The 20,230-nt window shown below is 35.9% G+C and overlaps 1 protein-coding gene, 3 long non-coding RNA genes and 1 pseudogene across 6 annotated transcripts; 2 read left to right on the forward strand and 3 right to left on the reverse strand.

The window, feature by feature from the left end:
- Positions 1–4,985: 4,985 nt before the first annotated feature.
- On the reverse strand, positions 4,986–6,304 carry LOC145156465 (uncharacterized). 2 transcript variants are annotated; one of them, XR_013736721.1, is made up of 5 exons: positions 6,184–6,304; positions 5,907–6,091; positions 5,652–5,798; positions 5,376–5,541; positions 4,986–5,264 (listed from the first exon to the last, which is right to left on the reverse strand). It is a non-coding gene; the product is annotated as an uncharacterized LOC145156465 (long non-coding RNA). The 2 variants fall into 2 exon arrangements; XR_013736720.1 differs by having other exon boundaries at positions 5,907–6,304.
- An 84-nt stretch (positions 6,305–6,388) lies between these two features.
- Positions 6,389–8,277, reverse strand: LOC145159346 (uncharacterized). The gene is made up of 3 exons (XR_013737659.1): positions 6,834–8,277; positions 6,546–6,614; positions 6,389–6,458 (listed from the first exon to the last, which is right to left on the reverse strand). It is a non-coding gene; the product is annotated as an uncharacterized LOC145159346 (long non-coding RNA).
- Positions 8,278–8,463: 186 nt separating this feature from the next.
- On the forward strand, positions 8,464–11,157 carry LOC145159345 (uncharacterized). The gene is made up of 3 exons (XR_013737658.1): positions 8,464–8,979; positions 9,148–9,262; positions 10,795–11,157. It is a non-coding gene; the product is annotated as an uncharacterized LOC145159345 (long non-coding RNA).
- An 821-nt stretch (positions 11,158–11,978) lies between these two features.
- Positions 11,979–15,800, reverse strand: LOC145159343 (hydroxyproline O-arabinosyltransferase NOD3-like). 2 transcript variants are annotated; one of them, XM_079078286.1, is made up of 9 exons: positions 15,580–15,800; positions 14,573–15,058; positions 14,368–14,435; positions 14,082–14,283; positions 13,511–13,608; positions 13,340–13,409; positions 13,188–13,259; positions 13,000–13,113; positions 11,979–12,814 (listed from the first exon to the last, which is right to left on the reverse strand). In XM_079078286.1, the coding sequence occupies exons 2-9, from the start codon at positions 14,972–14,974 to the stop codon at positions 12,746–12,748; spliced, it is 1,095 nt and encodes a 364-aa protein (XP_078934412.1). In that variant the 5' UTR covers positions 14,975–15,058; positions 15,580–15,800; the 3' UTR covers positions 11,979–12,745. The 2 variants fall into 2 exon arrangements, with proteins under 2 accessions (XP_078934412.1, XP_078934413.1); XM_079078287.1 differs by lacking the exon at positions 13,000–13,113.
- The window catches only part of LOC145157650 (gibberellin receptor GID1B-like), a 69,393-nt pseudogene continuing 64,813 nt past the window's right edge, over positions 15,651–20,230 (forward strand).

The following is a 20,230-nucleotide window of genomic DNA, read 5'->3' on the forward strand; positions in this document are numbered from 1 at the left end:
TAATTGACTCGTCAACTAGATGGTCACACGTGTGATTGTTATCTAGCCGTAATCTCTCTTTCGCAAGATTACTTGCACAAATAATCCGCCTAAGGGCACATTTTCCCGATTACCCAATTAAGAAAATTTGACTTGACAATGCTGGAGAATTTACATCACAAGCTTTTAATGACTATTGCATGTCGATTGGGATAACTATTGAACATCCTGTTGCATATGTTCATACACAAAATGATTTAGCTGAGTCGTTAATCAAACGCCTTCAATTAATTGCAAGACCATTACTAATGCATTCTAAACTTCCTACATCGACATGGGGACATGCAATTTTACATGCGGCATCACTTATACGCATCAGGCCAACTAGTTATCATAAGTTCTCCCCTATTCAACTGGTTTGCGGCCATGTACCAAATATTTCCCATCTAAGGACATTTGGATGTGCAATTTATGTACCCATTTCTCCACCTCACCGCACAAAAATGGGTCCTCAAAGAAGAATGAGAATTTATGTTGGATACGAATCTCCATCTATAGTAAAATATTTAGAACCATCAACTGGAGATTTATTTACAGCTAGATTTGACGATTGTCATTTTGATGAATCAGTTTTTCCAACATTAGGGGGAGAAATAAAGAAGCTGGAGAATAAAATCTCTTGGAATGAATTATCACTTTCAGTTTTAGATCCTCGTTCAAGTCAATGTGAACTTGAAGTGAAAAAGATAATTCATTTACAAAATATAGCAAATCAATTGTCAGATGCATTTACTGACCCTAAGAGAGTAACCAAGTCTCATGTACCAGCTGTAAATGCTCCAGTTAGAATTGATATCCCAGAAGGAAAAAATACAACTACAAATGAATCAAAGGCACGCCTGAAGCGTGGAAGACCAACCGGTTCCAAAGATAAAAGTCCTCGAAAACGAAAGGGAGCAAATATAATTGATGGTCCAAAAGAGAAAACAAAATCTTTTGAAAAGATTAATGAAGCTCCAAAAGAGCCCAATGACATAACAAAAGAAACCGGGGTACCTGAAAATTATGAAAATGAAGAGATCTCAATAAATTATGTCATGACAGGAATAAGATGGAATCGAAATAAGATAGACGTCGACGATAATTTTTCATATCATGTTGCACGCGAGATTATGGAAGAAAATGAGGATCTTGAACCTAAATCTATAGATGAATGTAGAAATAGAAAAGATTGGCCAAAATGGAAAGATGCAATCAACAAAGAGCTTAATTCTCTTACTCAACGAAAAGTTTTTGGACCTGTAGTAAATATGCAAATTAAAATTAATAACGGAGTAAGACCAGTGGGACACAAATGTGTATTTGTGCGCAAAAGAAACGAGAAGAATGAAGTTGTGAGATATAAAGCAAGACTTGTTGCACAAGGTTTTACCCAAAGGCCCGTAATTGATTATGAAGAAACATACTCTCCTGTGGTTGATGCAATTACATTCCGTTATCTAATAAGTCTGGCAACACATGAAAAACTGGAGATGCGTCTGATGGATGTAGTTACCGCCTATTTATATAGTTCACTTGAGAATGATATTTATATGAAAATCCCAGAAGGGTTTAAGGTGCCAGAAGCACAAACTCCTAATTCTCGTGAAGTATATTCGGTAAAATTAAATAAATCTTTGTATGGATTGAAACAATCTGGCCATATGTGGTTCAATTGTTTAAGTACATTTCTTTTAAAAGAGGGCTATAAAAATGATCCATTAAGCCCATGTGTATTCATAAAAAGATCTGGATCAGAATTTGTGATAATTGCTATTTACGTAGATGATTTGAACATAATTGGAACTCCTGGAGAATTGGAAAATGCCACTTCTTGTTTGAAAGAAAAATTTGAAATGAAAGATCTTGGTAAAACGAAATTTTGTTTGGGTCTTCAAATTGAGCACACCAAAAATGGAGGTTTTGTACATCAATCTAGTTATCTAGAAAAGGTGCTTAAAAGGTTTTATATGGATAACTCACATCCATTGAGTACCCCGATGGTATTAAGGCATTTAGATGCCAAAAAGGACCAATTTCGGCCTTGTGAAAAACATGAAAAACTTCTTGGTCCCGAAGTACCATATCTTAGTGCTATTGGTGCACTAATGTATCTTTCTAATAATATGAGACCTGATATATCTTTTGCTGTAAACCTATTAGCAAGATATAGTTCTTGCCCAACAAGAAGACATTGGAATGAAGTCAAACACATTCTTCGATATCTTCGAGGTACAATGGATATGGGCTTATATTATTCAAATTTATCAAATGCAGAGTTAATTGGTTATGCAGATGCTGGATATTTGTATGATCCACACAAAGCTCGATCCCAAACAGGTTATTTATTCACTTGTGGAGGTACCGCAATTTCTTGGCGTTCTGTTAAACAAACTTTAGTTGCTTCTTCTTCTAACCATGCAGAGATTATAACAATTCATGAGGCAAGCCGTGAATGTATTTGGTTAAGAAATTTAACTCATCACATTCGTGAGAATTGTGGTCTAACTTCTAACAGGGACGTTCCAACCATACTATATGAAGATAATGCGGCTTGTATAGCCCAATTCAAGGAAGGGTTTATCAAAGGAGACAGAACCAAACATATATCACCAAAGTTTTTTTTACTCATGATCTTCAAAAAGAGCGTGACATCAACATCCAGAAAATTCAATCAAGTAACAACTTGGCAGATTTGTTCACTAAAGCGCTCCCTACATCCAAATTTGAAAACATGGTACGAAATATTGGAATGCGACGCTTTAAGAAAATCAAGTGATGTGATGATCAGGGGGAGTTGGAAACATATTGTACTCTTTTCCTTAGCTATGTTTTTCCCACTGGGTTTTCTTAGCAAGGTTTTTAACGAGGCAATTGTTCCAAATATCTATTATTAATCATGTACTCTTTTTCCTTAATAAATGGTTTTTCCCATGAGGTTTTACCTATTAAGGTTTTAACGAGGCATGATACAATCGTCATTCAAGGTGAGTGTTATGAAATATTAGTTTGTGAATGACCATTGGATTCTCTATTTCTCCCATAACTCCCCATCATTATTTAGCATTAGTAACAACCATTTCAATGTGTTTTATGAATGTAATAATACACCATCATAATGTGCATTCATATTAGAACTCATCTTTCATCTTATTTGGATAGTATAAATAGTGAGCCATATGTATTAGAAACTTGATGATTTCATCACAAGTATTGGAATAAAAGTTCTCTCTACTCTCATGTCTTTCTTTACTTTATAATTTATCTTGTTATTTGATCATATTTTATAACAGAGCCTATATTTTTACTATTTATTAACTCATTTATCTATGCTAGTATTATTTTCTATCTCCTCATCTTAATAACATATTAATTTTATCCACTTTAATGATATTGTATATTTATGGCTTCATTAATTTTTATTAATTAACCTAATTTATTAAATATGCAAATTAAAATTAATAATTTTTTGTTTTTGTTTTTGTTTTTATTGCTTATCTATATAATTGATAAAATAATATCAATATGAAATATGATGTATGCTTAAAAAAATAAAAGTTATAAAAAAATGGTTTACAAAACATTTCAAATAGATGATTATAAATGTTTATCCATGGCAACCTTTCGAAAATGATGGGTTGGTCCATTGTTTTTAAATGATAAACAAACAACAAATATATATATATATATATATATATATATATATATATATATATATATATATATATATATATATATATATATATATAGGGTTAGGTTATTTTGTTTCTTACATTTATTGTATGCTAGAATGCACCAATAGGAATTTAGTAAATTAAATAACTATTTAATTAAATAAATATAGATATTAAATGATTTCCATAATTATATGTATATTAAATGATATCCATAATTATAATTCTCTTTTTATGGAAATTAATTAAATCTGTCATTAATGTCAGCAATAACATTCTTTCAGAATGAATTCGCATCTAGGTTTTTATATATGAGTACGTATTTTCTTTCAGGACTCACTCACATAAAATACAATAAAGTTGCATGGAATATGAAGACCAAGAGTGTATTCTACTAGAATACACTCTCATTCTGCTGGATTACACTCGCATTATTCTAGATATGAATTCATTCTGAAAGAATATTATTGTTGACATTAATGACGAATTTAATTAGTTTCCATAAAAATGAGTTATAAGTATGGATAACATTTAATATACATATAATTAATACTAAATTTCTATTGGTGCATTCTAGCACACAATAGATGTGAGAAACATTTGAACCTACCTCTCTCTCTCTCTCTCTATATATATATATATATATATATATATATATATATATATATATATATATATATATATATATATATATATATATATATATATATATATATATATATGGGCATAATAATATAAGGATATGTTTGTTCATTTTTTGTTTGGTTTCTAAACAAATAAACAAATAACATTTTTTTATCATTTAAAAACAATGGTCCAACCCATCTTTTGCGAAAGGTTTGCGATGGATTGAGCGGTGTTGATATGGACGGACACAAGATTTCATAGTAAGAGTGTCACGAGAAATTTTAGTAGTGTCACGATTGTAGAAAAAAAAATCGTAAAGTTTTGCACTGCGTCGGGAAAAATCAGGCGTTGTCGGTGCCACTACGACACCATGACCGCACCTGAAGTTGGAGGTGGCGTGCATGCAACGACAATGATGTGAAACGGAGAAAGAAATGTGATAAGAAAAGGATGTAATTTTTTTGTTTTTAAAAATAATAACAAATAACAATTTATATAATAGTTAACTAGAGAAGTGTCCCCCGCTTTGCGGGGGTCGGAAGCCTTCAATGTTGATTTTTTGTTATAGTTAAATGGTATTGCGTTTAATATTCATTAGCTTGATTACCACGTTTGTATCAACTGCAGAGTAAGCCTATGTTCTTATTACAAACCAAACCAACGAAATTTCATAAAGGGAAACTCAATTTCTTTTCAAAAGAAACCGGAAACCAAATTCAAACCCTACCATACCATATCAACGATATAGCGGTGGGATTCAGTGCCTAAAAAAACATCTAGAAAGAAAATGAGCAACACCCAACAAAACCTTACATCTCAATGCACAATAGCCAACATCTTAAGTGGAATTCAACCATGTTGCGTTATATCAACATTCGATATGGATTTATCCTGCTTGAAGGAATTGGTAACTTTCTTGAAAGTGGCTGCCTACCCTCATTCATCCTACATAAAACAATAAAAAAAGGGAAGAATTCGACATTAAGATAATTAGTTTGCTTATAAAGAAACATACCCTTTGTTTAATATGTTGAAAAGATGTGAAAAAACAATTACTTTGGCAAATTAGGATCATCCACATCATCACGATCTCCTTAGTGTTTGACCATTTGAAGTTTATCATTCTGTCTTTTCCTCCATTCTTCCATTATGTCTTTCCATGCAACAGTCTCATACCCATAAACCGCCAAGTTTTTCTTAGGATCCATTGGCGTAGGGCGCACTGCACCACCATCAATCACCAACAATCACCAACAGCAGCAACAATCAATATTAATCCAAAAATCTTCCACCATAAAGATTTAAAATTCAAATCAAGAACTAAAAACTTACAAGAGATAGATGAAGCAGTATCAGAAAAAGGCACTGGATGAATCCATTTTTCTAGGTTCATAAATAGTGGGGTGATTAGAGAATGTGAGTCGCTCGAAATCCCATTATCCTAATTCAACAAATTCAGTTACTCGAAATCCCATTATCCTAATTCAACAAATTCACAATCATAAGTCTCAAATCTCCATTAATCTTCAAAGAAAGTTATTGATCTTGTGGTATGACTGATATTAGTATATAATAATAATTCATTACCTGTTGACCATAAGTGAGACGAGACGTAGGATATCTGGGTTGACTCCATATGCATCTGACAGAGGGGCAAAACCGGAAACATTTATTCCAATATTGAGGTGTGAAGAAAGCATTACCTCGGGAACTCTATAAGGGAGATCAAATTCTTTATCCAAGTCATCAAATTCATCTTAGTAATATTTGCACTGGTTTACAAACTTCAACCCAGTTAGTAATATTTCTTGTAATTAGGTGTAAAATTCGTAATAAAGAGCAGGAATAGGTGTTAAACACTAACCAGAGATCAACTCCACCAAAAACCGTGTGCTTAAATTTCAAATGATTTGCAGATTTATAAAGTATAAAAAATTGTGACCGTAAATGTCTACCCCAAATTGAGCAGAAAGATTGATGATTTGTCAACCTAAATATACAATATATATATATATATATATATATATATATATATATATATATATATATATATATATATATATATATATATATATATATAGTACCATAGTGAACCCACCGCCCCTGAAATGCAGCTTTCCATAATTCCCTCAATGCTTCCTATGTCAACAATTTAACAGAAAGAGATGAGAATATCATCACTTCAATTTTTAGACTAAATCTTCGGTAGTTGAAATTCATGTGTACCTGATGTTCTGGAATTCAACTATCATATGCAATGTGTAATCTGTTTTGCAGCTTCATTAAGAAATCCTCCTGTCATGATCCAAGAAAAAAGTATCAGATTAACTAAACTTAAATCATAACTAATTTCATATCAAACTGCAACATATTTGTAAACATGGTCGACATAAGTAAAGGCATCAATTAAAGGGAAAAAAACATAAATAAGGAGAATATGTGAAATCAAGTAATGACGGATGAAGAAGATGGTACATCCCTTATTCTGATAGGACTCATCTGATATAGCCATACCTTTTTGTTCATTTGGTGTAACCTGTATATTTGAAAATATTCAGAGAGGGGTATTGGCAGCGTTACAGTCCTTTGTTTCTTGACAGTTCCCCATAGTTCCACCTGTAACCTTGTAACCTGTAGATGTGAGAAGAGTCGATATGTTTCAAGTTTTTCAAACCCCCTGTTACCCACTAAGTTCTTTAATGACAATATATGCACTCTGTGAAATCATACATAATTAAAACACATGGGTTGAAAACCATATCCCATGGCTAAAGTAAACATGGAACTGTAAAGCCAGAATAAGAATTGGTCTCTAAATCAGTAGCCTAGTTCAGGCATTTTCTCAAACTACTAATGTGCATTCAGAAATGTTAGATTACAATCTTAATCAGACATGGAAAAACTAATAGGCCATGACAATAACAACACAAACAATTGATACCAACACTGAACAAAAAAAATAGAACCTTTTGTAACACCATTTTAAATTACTGTTCCAATAAGCCACTGAAAAAATCAGAAGAATCAGAATCTACGACCACCTCCATTTTAAATTACTGTTCCAACTATCGACTATTTTAAGAGCAAAAAACTGCTTATTACAGTTTTTTTTTTCTTACATTTTTGGTGTAGTTTCGATCATGGAGGTGGACGTAGATTCTGATGGTGGCGGTGGGGCGATCGTCAGCTTTGTCTCCATCGGTGTGGTTGATGATCGCTTGAGAGAAGAGGCGAGAAAAAAGAATGAAGCAGAAAAAATCAGAAGAATCGAGAACATATGATGCACAAAACAGATAAAGATGGAAGTGAAACCGGGCACGATGACCTGGAAGTAAAATCCGATTACCACCGTCCTCTACCTGAACTGCGACCGCCGTTGTTAGCAAGCCCGTCGGACCACCACAGTGGTCAGCAGCGCCAGCGAATGTTGTTCTTTTTTTCCTGTCTGCTTATCGATGCATGAGGCAATTGGAGAGGGTTTCTCTCCCTTGGCTGCATCGCCACCATCGATGGTGAATAACAACACCGACCGTCGGCGGTGGAGGTAGGAGAGTCGCTTTGAGAGAGGTTTAGAGGAGCGATGGTGAACCTTCAGTCGAGTAAGGCGGTGGAAGTAAGGATTAAAGCTGGTGGTGGTGAACGGTCGCCTCTAGGGTGGTGGTGGTGAGAGCCTTTTCAGGTTTAACTGAGAAGAAGAATCGAGAAGAGAAGCGATGGAATAAGAATAGAGCCGAGGCGGTGACCACGGTAAATTAACCTAGGCAAACTAACTGCATGAACAGTACCCTATGTGATTACACCAATCCAACTGGGATTGGCTACCAAAACAGTCAACAAAAAAGTCGACAAACACGTGTATAGAAAGTTTGTAGAAAACATCATATACTGCATTAAATGAACATTAAATATATATATATTAATATGAGACACCAGAATACTGCAAGGACCATTTATGCCAAATCACCACATTCTTTACTGTTCCTAACTTTAATTTCTTTAATATATATATATATATATATATATATATATATATATTAATTATGAGGTATCTTAGTGAATAGTAGTTGCATGTGATTGTTTTTTTATTTATTTTTTTATTTTTTTATTTTTATTTTTTTCTAATGGATTACACGAGTAATGAACTGGGTGTCTACCATCTACGTGCCGCACTCTTCAAATTACACAGACAACAGATGATCATCCATCACCGCCTCTCCGGGATTGCTTTCCTCTCGAACATTCTCTCTCATTTCAATTCCACCCCTCCCTCTGTCTTTGATACTTCTCTCTGATTCTTTCTTTCGTTTTTGCCATACCCATCTACTGATTTTCTTTGAGGATTCGCTAAACGATTCAGAGATTTGAAAACCCTTTGAGTCGGCTTACTATTGTTCTTGATTTACTTGATAAATATTCTTTATCAACCGCTGTTCTCCAAAATCTTGATTTTCTCTTTCCATCTTGTCCCCGAATCTTCTTATTTCATGGGTTTTCATGTAATTTCTTGGACACTCCTGCTTTGACGACTTCATAGTGTTCTAGAGAGAGAAAGTTGCAAGTGATAGAGAGATTAAGATGAAACGATCGATTCTATTAAAACTTTTTTTGATTACTTTCGGACTGTTTCTAGCTACTACCGATGCTGGTCAACCAATTGAAGGTACATATATCTCATTTAATTTGTAGTTTCGCATAGATCTTGAACAAATTCAACTCTGGAATCACTAAAAACATTATCTTTTAAACCTTTATGATCCCGAATAATGATAATTTTAGCAATGTAGTCAGAAATTCGATTAGGGTTTGTAAGATTTCTTGAATTTTGCAGTTCATGCTCTCGCAATGTTTAAAGAAGCCATATTTGAGGACCCATTATTGGTTTTATCTATAGCTGGAATTGGCTGAATTTGAAAGGGGTTTCAAGGTCGAGTTGTGAATTCCAGGTATAATTTCGGATTTCAAGTAGCTTAGACTTTGATTTTTATTGTAGCTATCTTACCCCTAATTTCTTTTCCGGTTTTGTTTTTGGAGTTGAATAGAGGCTATGTATCCTTGCTATTGTATACAACCTTTTCTATAGTTGAACATAACTTTAGCAATCTTTCTTGTGAACTCACGTGATTCAGTATATCCTATTTTTACAAGAAACGCCCATGGTTAGAGTCCAGAGCCTATAAAGTTAATGTCATGGGTATACTTTTTCCTCATAATATTAATATTTAGTATCCATATCTTTTTGGGTATAAATCTATAAATCTTTTTTCAACAGAGAGGAAATAATGCACATGTATTCAGATGATGAGGGTAATATAGTCTTTGCCCCACCAATGTTGTAAGACACAGAGCTTTATAGAACACGAAATGAGACACTCTTCTACTGCTCGAGCAGCTGCCCTTGACATACCATTACAGCAAAATATATTTATGCAGTCAAACAGTCAAACGGTTTCACTATTTTTCTGTCCATTTGATATAGTCAAAATAGTGTATCGGTTCAAAGACGCTATACTTTAATCTTAAGTAATTAGCTCCATGTCAACTACGGGTTTATGATTAGAGGGATATTGAAATAAAAAGTTATAAGTTATTTATCAATTACATTCGCGTTCTTTCAATTTTATTTTATTTTTCTAACAATGTAAATAAATCATTTTGGTATATTTAAGACGAAAGAAATAATGTTTTTATGTTTATTCTTCTAAACTACTATTATTAATAATTTGTGAAGTAGATTAAATTAAAATTAATCAAGATAATGTGATTAGACCACATATGATAAGAATCATAAGATATAATATTGATGCTAATTTTTGTTTTGTTAGTATGTGAAATGAAGATAAAAGGGTAAATTAGTCATATATGAAAATAAAACAGAACATTTTGGGTTATCCATCTATCTCATCTTCTATGATATATTAATTGGACACATGTGGGGGGCGCAGAGGATCAAAAGGAGGTGGCCACCTTTCCTTCACAATTTTAATTTTATTGGTAGTTGAGGGTATAACAAACATGAGTTATTAGATTTTTTTTTTAAAGAAATCAGCAGTGTATGTGTGCATAAATAGTTACTGATATGTTGATTTTATATATCATATTCATTTTCTTTACACTTTTACCCTTTGAATGCATGGTATTGGCATTAACTTTATCCGTGTCTTCTTTTTAATGTGAACTTTTTATGAACTTGAGTTTCTTATATTTTATTAAATTATTATTGTTCAGATTTGAGAAGTCGTAATATTAAAAGCAGTTTATCCGTATCTTAAACACCATCTTTACATTATTGGGTTAGATAACATTCAGTGAACACAAGAATGCATGGTATTTGGAATAAGTTATAAAAATGGGACAAAAGGGCAAAAATGTCCAAAATGGGCGTTTTCCTTTTATAAAGCCCATGTTTGGACTAAATGCAATTTTTTCTTTTGAAAGTCCATGATTTGATTGAATGGAAGTATTTTTAAAATCGCAGGCACAAGATTATGTACTACCACTTGGAGATCTTCAAGAATGTCGATGTCATAATTTCTCCAAGTCCCAGGTGGTATATTGCTATTTTCTTTATGTTTCTTGAAATGACACATTTTCAGGTCTTTGTAATGATTTATTATATACCCTTATTTTACTACTTTATGCACCAAACAAAAAAAATATTCTTTGAATTGTACATTATGTATATCTTTTCTAACTCTTAACTCCCGCAAACACGGGATCCTTCCATAGTTTTTTTTTAAGAAAAGAAATATATAATTGCATTGAAGGCCATAGCTCATGATATGATATATTAATAATGATTATTATTATTAGGGATGAACATTTGGACCGGGGTAGGGGTGACAATTGATGACACGACACGACAAAAATATACGACACAAAACGAAATTGGGACGAAACTGAAATTCAAATTCGTGTTCGTGTTTTTGTTCGTGTCAATTGTAAAAAATACAACGTCGTGTCGTGTTCAAAATTCGATACAAAATTGATAAAATTTAGCATTTGTATCTTGTGCTTTTCGTGTTATATATAATTAAGTATTAAATAAATAAACTAAATTTTATTTTAATTTTATCTTTGTCGCGTCGTGTTTGTCGTTTTTTAAATGGTTCATTTTCGTGTTAGTTAAAAAAACACGACATCGTGTCGTGTTTGTGCGTGTTAGACAAAAACACGACACGACCCGATTTGCCACCCCTAGACCGGGGAACCGATTGGGCCGGGACCATGATGATATTCTTGTGGATTTTTGAAACCAGGAACCGGTTGGAACCGGAACCGGTAGTCTAATTCGGTTCCTATTTTCCACCAAGTTAGGTTCTTGTGCCGGTTCCGGTTCAGGCCGGGCCGGTTCCGATGCTCATCCCTAATTATTATAATTATTATTATTATTTGTTTTTATATTAAGTTAATGGTTAGTGTAACTTTTTATCTATTATTTTTATTTTTATTATATTAATGATTAAATTTTTTTAACATGAAGTATGTTGAACCGATATTGGATTGGTTGGTGCACTTCGGCTGGCATAGAAATGTTTGTTGCCAAACATTGTGACACATATCCAAGTCTTCCTGATATTAAATAATGAGAAATTAAATATCCGTAATATTTTAAAACACTTGTCATTATTTCACATAGGTAAAAATAAAAAGGTAAAAGGTAAAGGTAAAAGTAAAGAGGATATTTAATTTCTCTTTATGTATCTTCATCAAAACAAGTTGTGTTGAAATGCATCAACCGTTTGACTGAGAAAGACGTTTATAAAATTTCAACAACTCCCAATGATGCCCAGGTTCTTGCCTGTTATCCTTCCAAAAAGCAAAGCAAACTGTATGAACTTTAAGGTGTATGTAGTTGTTTCCATCTCTCCCACCCCTTCCAACCCACATGCCACATCAGTAGACTATCAACCTCCCAAAACTCACTATATGGAAATCTATCCCTCCAAAGTCCAAACCCAACGTTTCACAGCACATGCTACAAATCGAGAGAAGAGAGAACAGAGGCTTAAGTAACCCAAGATACCACCATTTTGACTCCGTCTATCCTTATGCATTTCATACATATGGTAAAACTTTGTGTGGTTATATTCAATAATGAGAATGAGAATGAGAAGATTAATTGTTAATGTCTTCTATAATCTATACACAGTTTAAATCAATAACTAATCTTTTCTTGTTCCACTGTGTCTTTAAGTGAGACATTTTGCAAATTTTGTGTTATTGAAAATAAAATTCTACGAGTTGGTTGTTAATCATATCATATCAGATCAATGGTCCCAAAAATACGTTGTAGCATAAAGAAGCCTTAAAATTTGCGGATTCTAAAGTAGGTTATCTTATCTGTGATGTGATATATACGTAGGTGTATGTATGAATGCACCAAAAGTAGGATATGCAGATCTGCTAACTAATAATTATCTGACATCTCAACTATTTAATTTGTCCCATCCAGGAATGTTAGCAGAGGCTTCGTTCACCATCTTCACTAGTCTTACCTGCAAAAATATCATATCATGTTTGATTGCCTGGCTTGTTATAGGAATGGGAATAAATTGTAATTTAATTAAAATAAGGGATTTTTTGTGTGATTAAAAATTACTTGGATGAAAATAATGTTGATGGAATAGAAAGAATGCAAATTAAGAAATTGAAACGAAAACCAGTTTTTAGAAAGACATACGACACTTTGAGGAACTCCTGGAGGAGGTAAAGGGAGGTTTCTGGGTGGAGGGTCACGAAGATATGACCTTTTGTCAAAACGCCATTCCCCAATCTTCCCATAAGTTAACTCTCCCTGTAGTGTTGTAGTCAAAAAAATTAACTATTTGGTTTGTGATTGTTTGACAGAATATGTGAAAGTAGATTTACCTTCATGTTGTAATCACAACCATACGTGTAATGGATAATGAACTTTTTCCCAACTTCTCCATCCCATGGAGGCTGAAAAATCCAACAAATAAAATTAAAATAGAAAAGGATTAAACGCAAAAAATAATTGAAGATTGAATAATGCAACAAACCTGCAACATCAAGTCTTTACGAAGAATATGCCGGACATTGTGCAATGCAGAAGCCACTGCATAGGCATACCTATTTATTTCATCCATACAAAATTCAAACCAACAAAAAAAATTCATTTTTTTTTTTAAAAATTTTATCAAACATACCATAACATAACAAGACAGACTTACATTTCCAGTACCCACCCAAAGGCTTTATCAGTCTCCAGGTCATCTTTCATTCTCAATGAAATATTCATCCATGTGGGGGCAATTTTCTCCAAAACATGCTGAAAAACAACTTCAACATTTAAGTACACAAATCAAAAAGCTTGGTTAATGCAACAACTACCCCATTCTAGTTACTTTCATTCACTTATGTCTTGATAATGACCATTATGCCCTTGTCTTCTTAGATTCCTTATCCTTCCTTCAAGAACCCTAATTTTCTTTCTTTTACTTCTTTAAAAGCCATACTAACAAAAAAAATCAATTAAATCTGAAAGAAAGAAAACTAGGGGTTTTGAGGAAGACAAGGACATAATGGTCATTTTCAAAAAATGAACACCTGGCTTGTTAACTTAGATACCCCAGGGACTAAAAGCATGACCAGAAATGTTATTAAAGATTACATAAGAGAGAATGAGTTATATTGCAATTTCTCATTCCATGATGGAAAGAAAAAACAACCCATGGCAGGCTGACAAATGAAAATTAACAAAATGAAAAAAGTTGTATGGAAATGAAGTAAATAAGGATTTACCTTGCTAATAATTACTGGAGAATTGCCAATTGGATCAATATTTGTGACAGGACCCTTCTCCATTGGATAAAATTTCCTCATGACTTTCTCATTTTCAGCTGGTTTTATGTAAAAAAATGGGAATCCAGCTGGATGCTCTCCACGTGCCAAATTTGGCAAAGGGTTTACAAATATGTGATCAGGCTCTGCCATTAGAATGTATCTGCATTCATCAGTAATAGAATGCTCTATTTTTTTAAAATCCACTCAAATTTAATTTCCAGTCTTAAAATATTACAAAACTCACTCTTCCTCGATTGTTGCTCTTTCTAACCATTGCACAAAAGCCCAAGGTCTGTTTAACACAACGTAACCCTACAAATAACAATTATCATGTGAAGGAGATGATGTAAAAAGATCACTATTTGTTTATTATAATCAAATAAACAGAAGTTCCATTAAGCCCTTCCATAAACCTTTGTTTTATAAGAAAAAAGATGACTCACACTCACCCGATCAAGTCCATCAGGAAGAGGATCAACCACAAAAGTTGGAATCTCCTCCATCAAATTATCAGAGCTTCCCGAATGCAAAACCCTAGTGAAACCTCCCATATCTGATCCAGGTAAGTCCTTCACCTTTTTATACCAATAATACATAATCCTACACTGCCATTTGCTATAAGGTGCATCTGTGGCTGTAAGGGCAACATGGTATTTTAAATTCTTTTTTTCTGTGATTCTTCTAATGGCATCATGAAACCACTCTGAACCATTGTCCCTTAATTTCAGGGAATCACTTGTATGGTGAATTACCAGAGTCACCAAATTATAGGTACCAAAGAAGAAACCAAGAGCTATTAGAATCAAGAGAGGTGTAGATGCTCGACCCATGTTGTTCCTTCTAATAAACATCAAGTATGCTAATTTGAGATCCCAAATTCTTTGATCCAACCACGAACATGATTGTCTCCAGAATTATAAGTTTTTCTGCAAAATCTGGAACATATTTACGAATGTAAATGAGGTGTACATGTGGAAACTGGATTCTGTGATATACGAATTATCATTGATTAGAAGAAATAGAATGGCCATTAGGTTTTGTCAGAATGATGGTGTCTAAAAACTATTTGAGAAAATGATGCCACGCTTTTGTAAATGACTGCACATATATAAAAAGTTAGGGTTTAACGGGTGAAGAGTAGTTTCAGTAACAATGTTGCTGTATCTATACTATTTGAGATGGTTTTAGGTTATATAATGAGATTTTCTCCAAAACTTAAAGAGTATTTTTCACCTTAAATATCATATTTCTGAAAATGATGGAGTAACGAACAGATCTGTTTAATTGGAACTGAAAAAAAATAATAATCAAATGCTGACTGCAAAAACGTAAAAACGCGAGACAGAGAACAAAGAGATATGATGACATTAGATTTCAAAGGCGAACACAACATTGATAAAGCTTGATCATGAAAAAAAAAAAAAACTAAGGAAACCTAAAATAGGTAGAATCATACCAGAAGTAGAGGTGACGATACGGTTGCATAGTTTCTTAGGCAGAGATGGAAGACTTGTGAAGGTATCGAAGATGCCGAAATCGAAATTGTTCGTACGATTTACAGGTTTGCCTTTTTTGGGTTTTGAACTATGGAGAGACGAGAGAGACAAAGACGGTATTGTATCGTATTCTATGCCCCACTTTCGCTTACCAAAAACTATTCTTATTAAATTTTTTGGACAGATTTGGTCCGAGAAATTAGTGTTAACTAAAACTTATATATGCGGCTTGCAGCGAAAATTTTATACGTGTAAAAAACACTGTTATTATTGTATTTTACTTTTGGCACAAAATTATATATAAGATGATCTTTATCAATAGTAAATTTTTTGTGTGCTAGACTTTTGGCCATACTATTTTGAAGGATTGACAGCTTTAATCATTGGTCTGCTCCACCTCCTACTACTTCCAATCAAATGCAGACGCTTCCATCTTGTTAAACAAAGAAAACTCCATGTTTCTATTTTGTTCATTGGTTCAGACTTAACTTTGGCACCACCCATATTTGCCCCCTTCACTGTCGCTCTCATCCAATCACCTGCTAGGCTGCTACATGAGATTAGTACTCAAGCATTCTTCTAAAACCGACCGCTTGATCGACTTGATTGTTTTAATTGATGTCATTATAAAAAAAAACTATAATATTGTTTTTTTAATTAATATAAGGGTTATTGTCACCGTAGCCCAACCAACTTATAATTTTTGTTTTAAAAGGTCATTCATCTTTATTTTTTGCATCTAAGGGGCGTCTACTTGCGTTTTACCGGTTAATTTGGGTAATGAACCCATTATAACCGGTTAAGTATGCTAAATAGGATAGAAACCGGTAAGTCTGTCACTTCTACAAAAAATACATCAAAATCAAAATGGGTCTTTGAAAATTCCACTTTACTCATTTTCTTCTCCATCGTCTTGCTTTTCTTTTTATAGAAAGTAATGTCACTTCACACATGAATCCTAATTTCCAACATCAAGTTAGCGTATAACATGTTCAGACGACCAGACGACACCTTCAATTGTGAGTTAAAGGAGTTTCTTGACCGAAAAGTGGCGGTCAACAACATTCTGATGGATGGTGTTTACTCTTTTGATGTAGTTGACATCGTCACCAGTCTTCTCAACCGGATTTATTGATGCTCCCCGCCAGAAAACGAATAATGTCAACCCGAAGTTGGAGTCTTTGAACTCAAAAAAGCCACTGAGCACCACCAAAATCGTCTTGGTATTAATCTTCTTCCACTCATCACTCATTTCTTTGCTAACAGACACGTTCTGTTGCCGTCTCACTGGAATCATCAAAGGCATGGTGGTTTAAGTAAACTACATGCGGTCACCAGAATACCTGTATCCTTGTGCTTATGAAGATGGATGGGAAGCTCTGAAATGAGTGTTTGTTTAATTCAAGATATGGTGCAGGGGTTATTTTTGGAACCTTTCCTTTTATTAAGTTTATTTCCAAGTTTTAGAGTAAGACCAGTATACTATTTTATTTTGTAACATCCGGATTTCCAGGTATCATAATTTAAGTATTTTTCTTTTGAGTTAAGAAGAGGGACTCGACGAGTTGACGCCTTAACTCGTCGAGTAAGGTCGCGACTGATGACTCGGATTAATGAATGGACTCGACGAGTCGGTGAGGCGACTCGACGAGTCCGCGCTGTTGGCAGAAACCCTAAATCTTTGGGCCTGAGTGTAACATCCCAAATTTCGAGTCCAAAAATTTCTTTTAAAAACATTACTGATTCATAGCGTTAAGTCATTCAAACATACTAAAAGGGTTTATATGACAAATCATATTTTCATTTCCAAAACACTTGTTTAATTATCAGAGTAAACATCCCAGGCTAACTTGTCGTGGTGTGTGCACTGCAACCCTTCCGAGCTCCTCTTCTGAAAACTGAATACCTGAAACCAAAACTGAAAATCGTAAGCACGAAGCTTAGTGAGTTCCCCAACCTACCGCATACCATACATATCTACTGATCCATACATGCTATACATAATACTGAGCACATAACCACATACTGGGCTCCCGCTCGCTGCATTGGGCCCCGCCCGCTATCAGACCCCGTCTGTCACCAGGCCCCACCTGGCCCAGGCCCCGCCTGGCTTCGAGCCCCGCTCGGCGTACAGATCTGTTTTCCTTAGGCCCTGCCTGTCTCCGGGACCCCGCCCGCTAACATATACTAGCATACAATCATATCACAACACATAACTAACATACTCTACTGGTTCACTGTACTAAGGCCTCGCCTATCTTGGGCCTCGCCCCAGTCCTGCTACTGATGAATCATGGAACCCCGTCCACGCTCCTACTGATAGTGAGATACGGGCCCAGCCCACACTCACTCTTTTCCTAACTTGGGCCTCGCCCCTGCTCTGCTGCTAATGAGGTATGGAACACCGTCCACACTCTGCTATTGGTGAGATACGGGACCTCGCCCACACTCACCTCCCTACCAGGCACATACATGTATCACACAGACAACAAGTATAACTATCATACAAACCATTCCTTGGGCACCCGCCCGCTAACATTGGACCTTAGTCCCGAATGTCATACTAGCATACTGTGCCTAGGGCTAACCCCCGGGTCTTCCTACTCATAACTACATGGGCCGGCATTGTGGCCGTAGACCCATCCACACAAAGGGAAACTCACCTGCACTGCTGAACTTTGCTGATAACCCTCTGGCTGCTGTCCGACAACTCTCTGAACCGCTGCTTCACTAGCACCCCGAGCTACTATTATCAATATAACACTTTGTTCCAAACTGAACTCTAGAAGTCAAACTAAGTCAACTCTGGTTAAAGTCAAAGTCCTGGTCAAAGTCAACCTTCCAGTTGACTCGACTCGTCGAGTCAACCCGAAGACTCGCCGAGTCCTTAAACTCAGAAGCTCTCAAAATACGACCCAACTCGCCGAGTCACCCCAGGACTCGTCGAGTTCAACGATCTCTGAGTCCCATCCTGTCCAACTCACTGAGTCACCGCTCAACTCATTGATCTGTGTCTTAACCAGAAGAGGTTGGGGGTTCTACGACCTGACTCGTCGAGTCCAAGAATAGACTCGCCGAGTCCTAGGCAATCTTCAACAGACTCGCCGAGTTGTTCTTCCAACTCGCCGAGCCCATGCACATATTCATACAACTCGTCGAGTACACCCATGTGACTCGCCGAGTCTCTCCAGTTCTCAATCCATACAGTGGCTTTTCGAGCCATGCAGGAGCTCCAATCCATAGATCCACTCTTCTACAGTCTATCCCCCACGTAAAGTTGCAAACTTTACGTGAAACCAAGGAGCTAAAGGCCCAAAACACTCTAGGGCTAGGGTTTAAGGCAAAGGGGCTTCACCCATAACTTATTGACATAAACTTTATGACCTTCTGGACCATCATAAGTCTAGATCTGAGGTAGCAACCTCAGATCTAGGCCTCTAACTCGACATAGATCTCAATCATGCCCAAAATGCCCCAAAACTCAAACATAGGATAGATCTATTTGCAATAAAGCCAAAGCAACAGCTTATTACCTCCAATATATGCTCCAACTGAAGTAGATCCCGGATCTACACCACTCCTTTGCAGCAAGCCTCTTGATCTTCAAGCCCCTTTCCACCAAAATCACTTATCTAGGCTCTAAATTGCTTCCAAGGGCTCTCACTCACGATTTAGGGTTTCTGGATCTCAAAAGGGGAGTAAAGAGGCTGGGGAAGGGATGTAATGTTATTTAAATAGGGCACAACCCCCGGGATTAGGGTTTTTCTCGCCCAGACCAGACTCGTCGAGTCCACTAGCCGACTCGCCGAGTCGGTCACTTACTCTATACCCCGGATCCCGCTCCGACTCGTCGAGTTCCTTCCTAGACTCGACGAGTTGACTCATGACTTAGAGCTTTTCCTTTCTTTTCTTGGTCTTTCTGATTCTGGGTGTTACAACTCTCCCCCACTTAAACTAGACTTCGTCCTCGAAGTCCTCTACAGCCAACTGTCCTACAATCCGCTCACATCACCCCTGCCTGATGACTATAACTCCGGACGACCACTCTCATGGACCTTCCGCCCGGTTACCCAGAATAAAACTAGTCCTCGTAGTTATCAATCCTCAAGTGCACTCAAATCCCGCCAATCCTGAGCACACAACTCTCTCAACTGACGATCCTCCCAGTACTCCTCGAGTACTTATGCTGAAATCCTAGGGGTTCACCCCCTTTGTCCTTGCGCGTTTTCTGGCCTTCCCAAGGCAACGTTCCACCACGAACCACCTCCTCTACCACTGTGAAAGACATATCCTTCATGGTATCCATTACTCCAGCCACTCCCCGTGCTGGTCACTACTGTCGATACCCACCGATCACTTCATGCTACTATAACTTGGCGCTGAGCACCCAGCCCAGCGTATGGACCAGATAATCCTGCGAGTACAAGATTCATCCCTGTAACGGTTAGACTCCAACGAGAGCTGCGCAGCAGGGTCAAATCATTCCCTCTGAGATTATCCAACCGTACGGCGAGAGGCGTAGCACTCCTCGGTCAACTAGCTGTCCCACACCATACTTCTCTGTCGTCACTTTCCTGCCTTAAAGTCCTGCCATTTCTCATTCGCCTTCCG

This window comes from Lactuca virosa, chromosome 2, assembly GCF_052849685.1.
Source record: "Lactuca virosa cultivar CGN04683 chromosome 2, Lactuca_virosa_CGN04683_v6, whole genome shotgun sequence".
Taxonomy (NCBI): domain Eukaryota; kingdom Viridiplantae; phylum Streptophyta; class Magnoliopsida; order Asterales; family Asteraceae; genus Lactuca; species Lactuca virosa.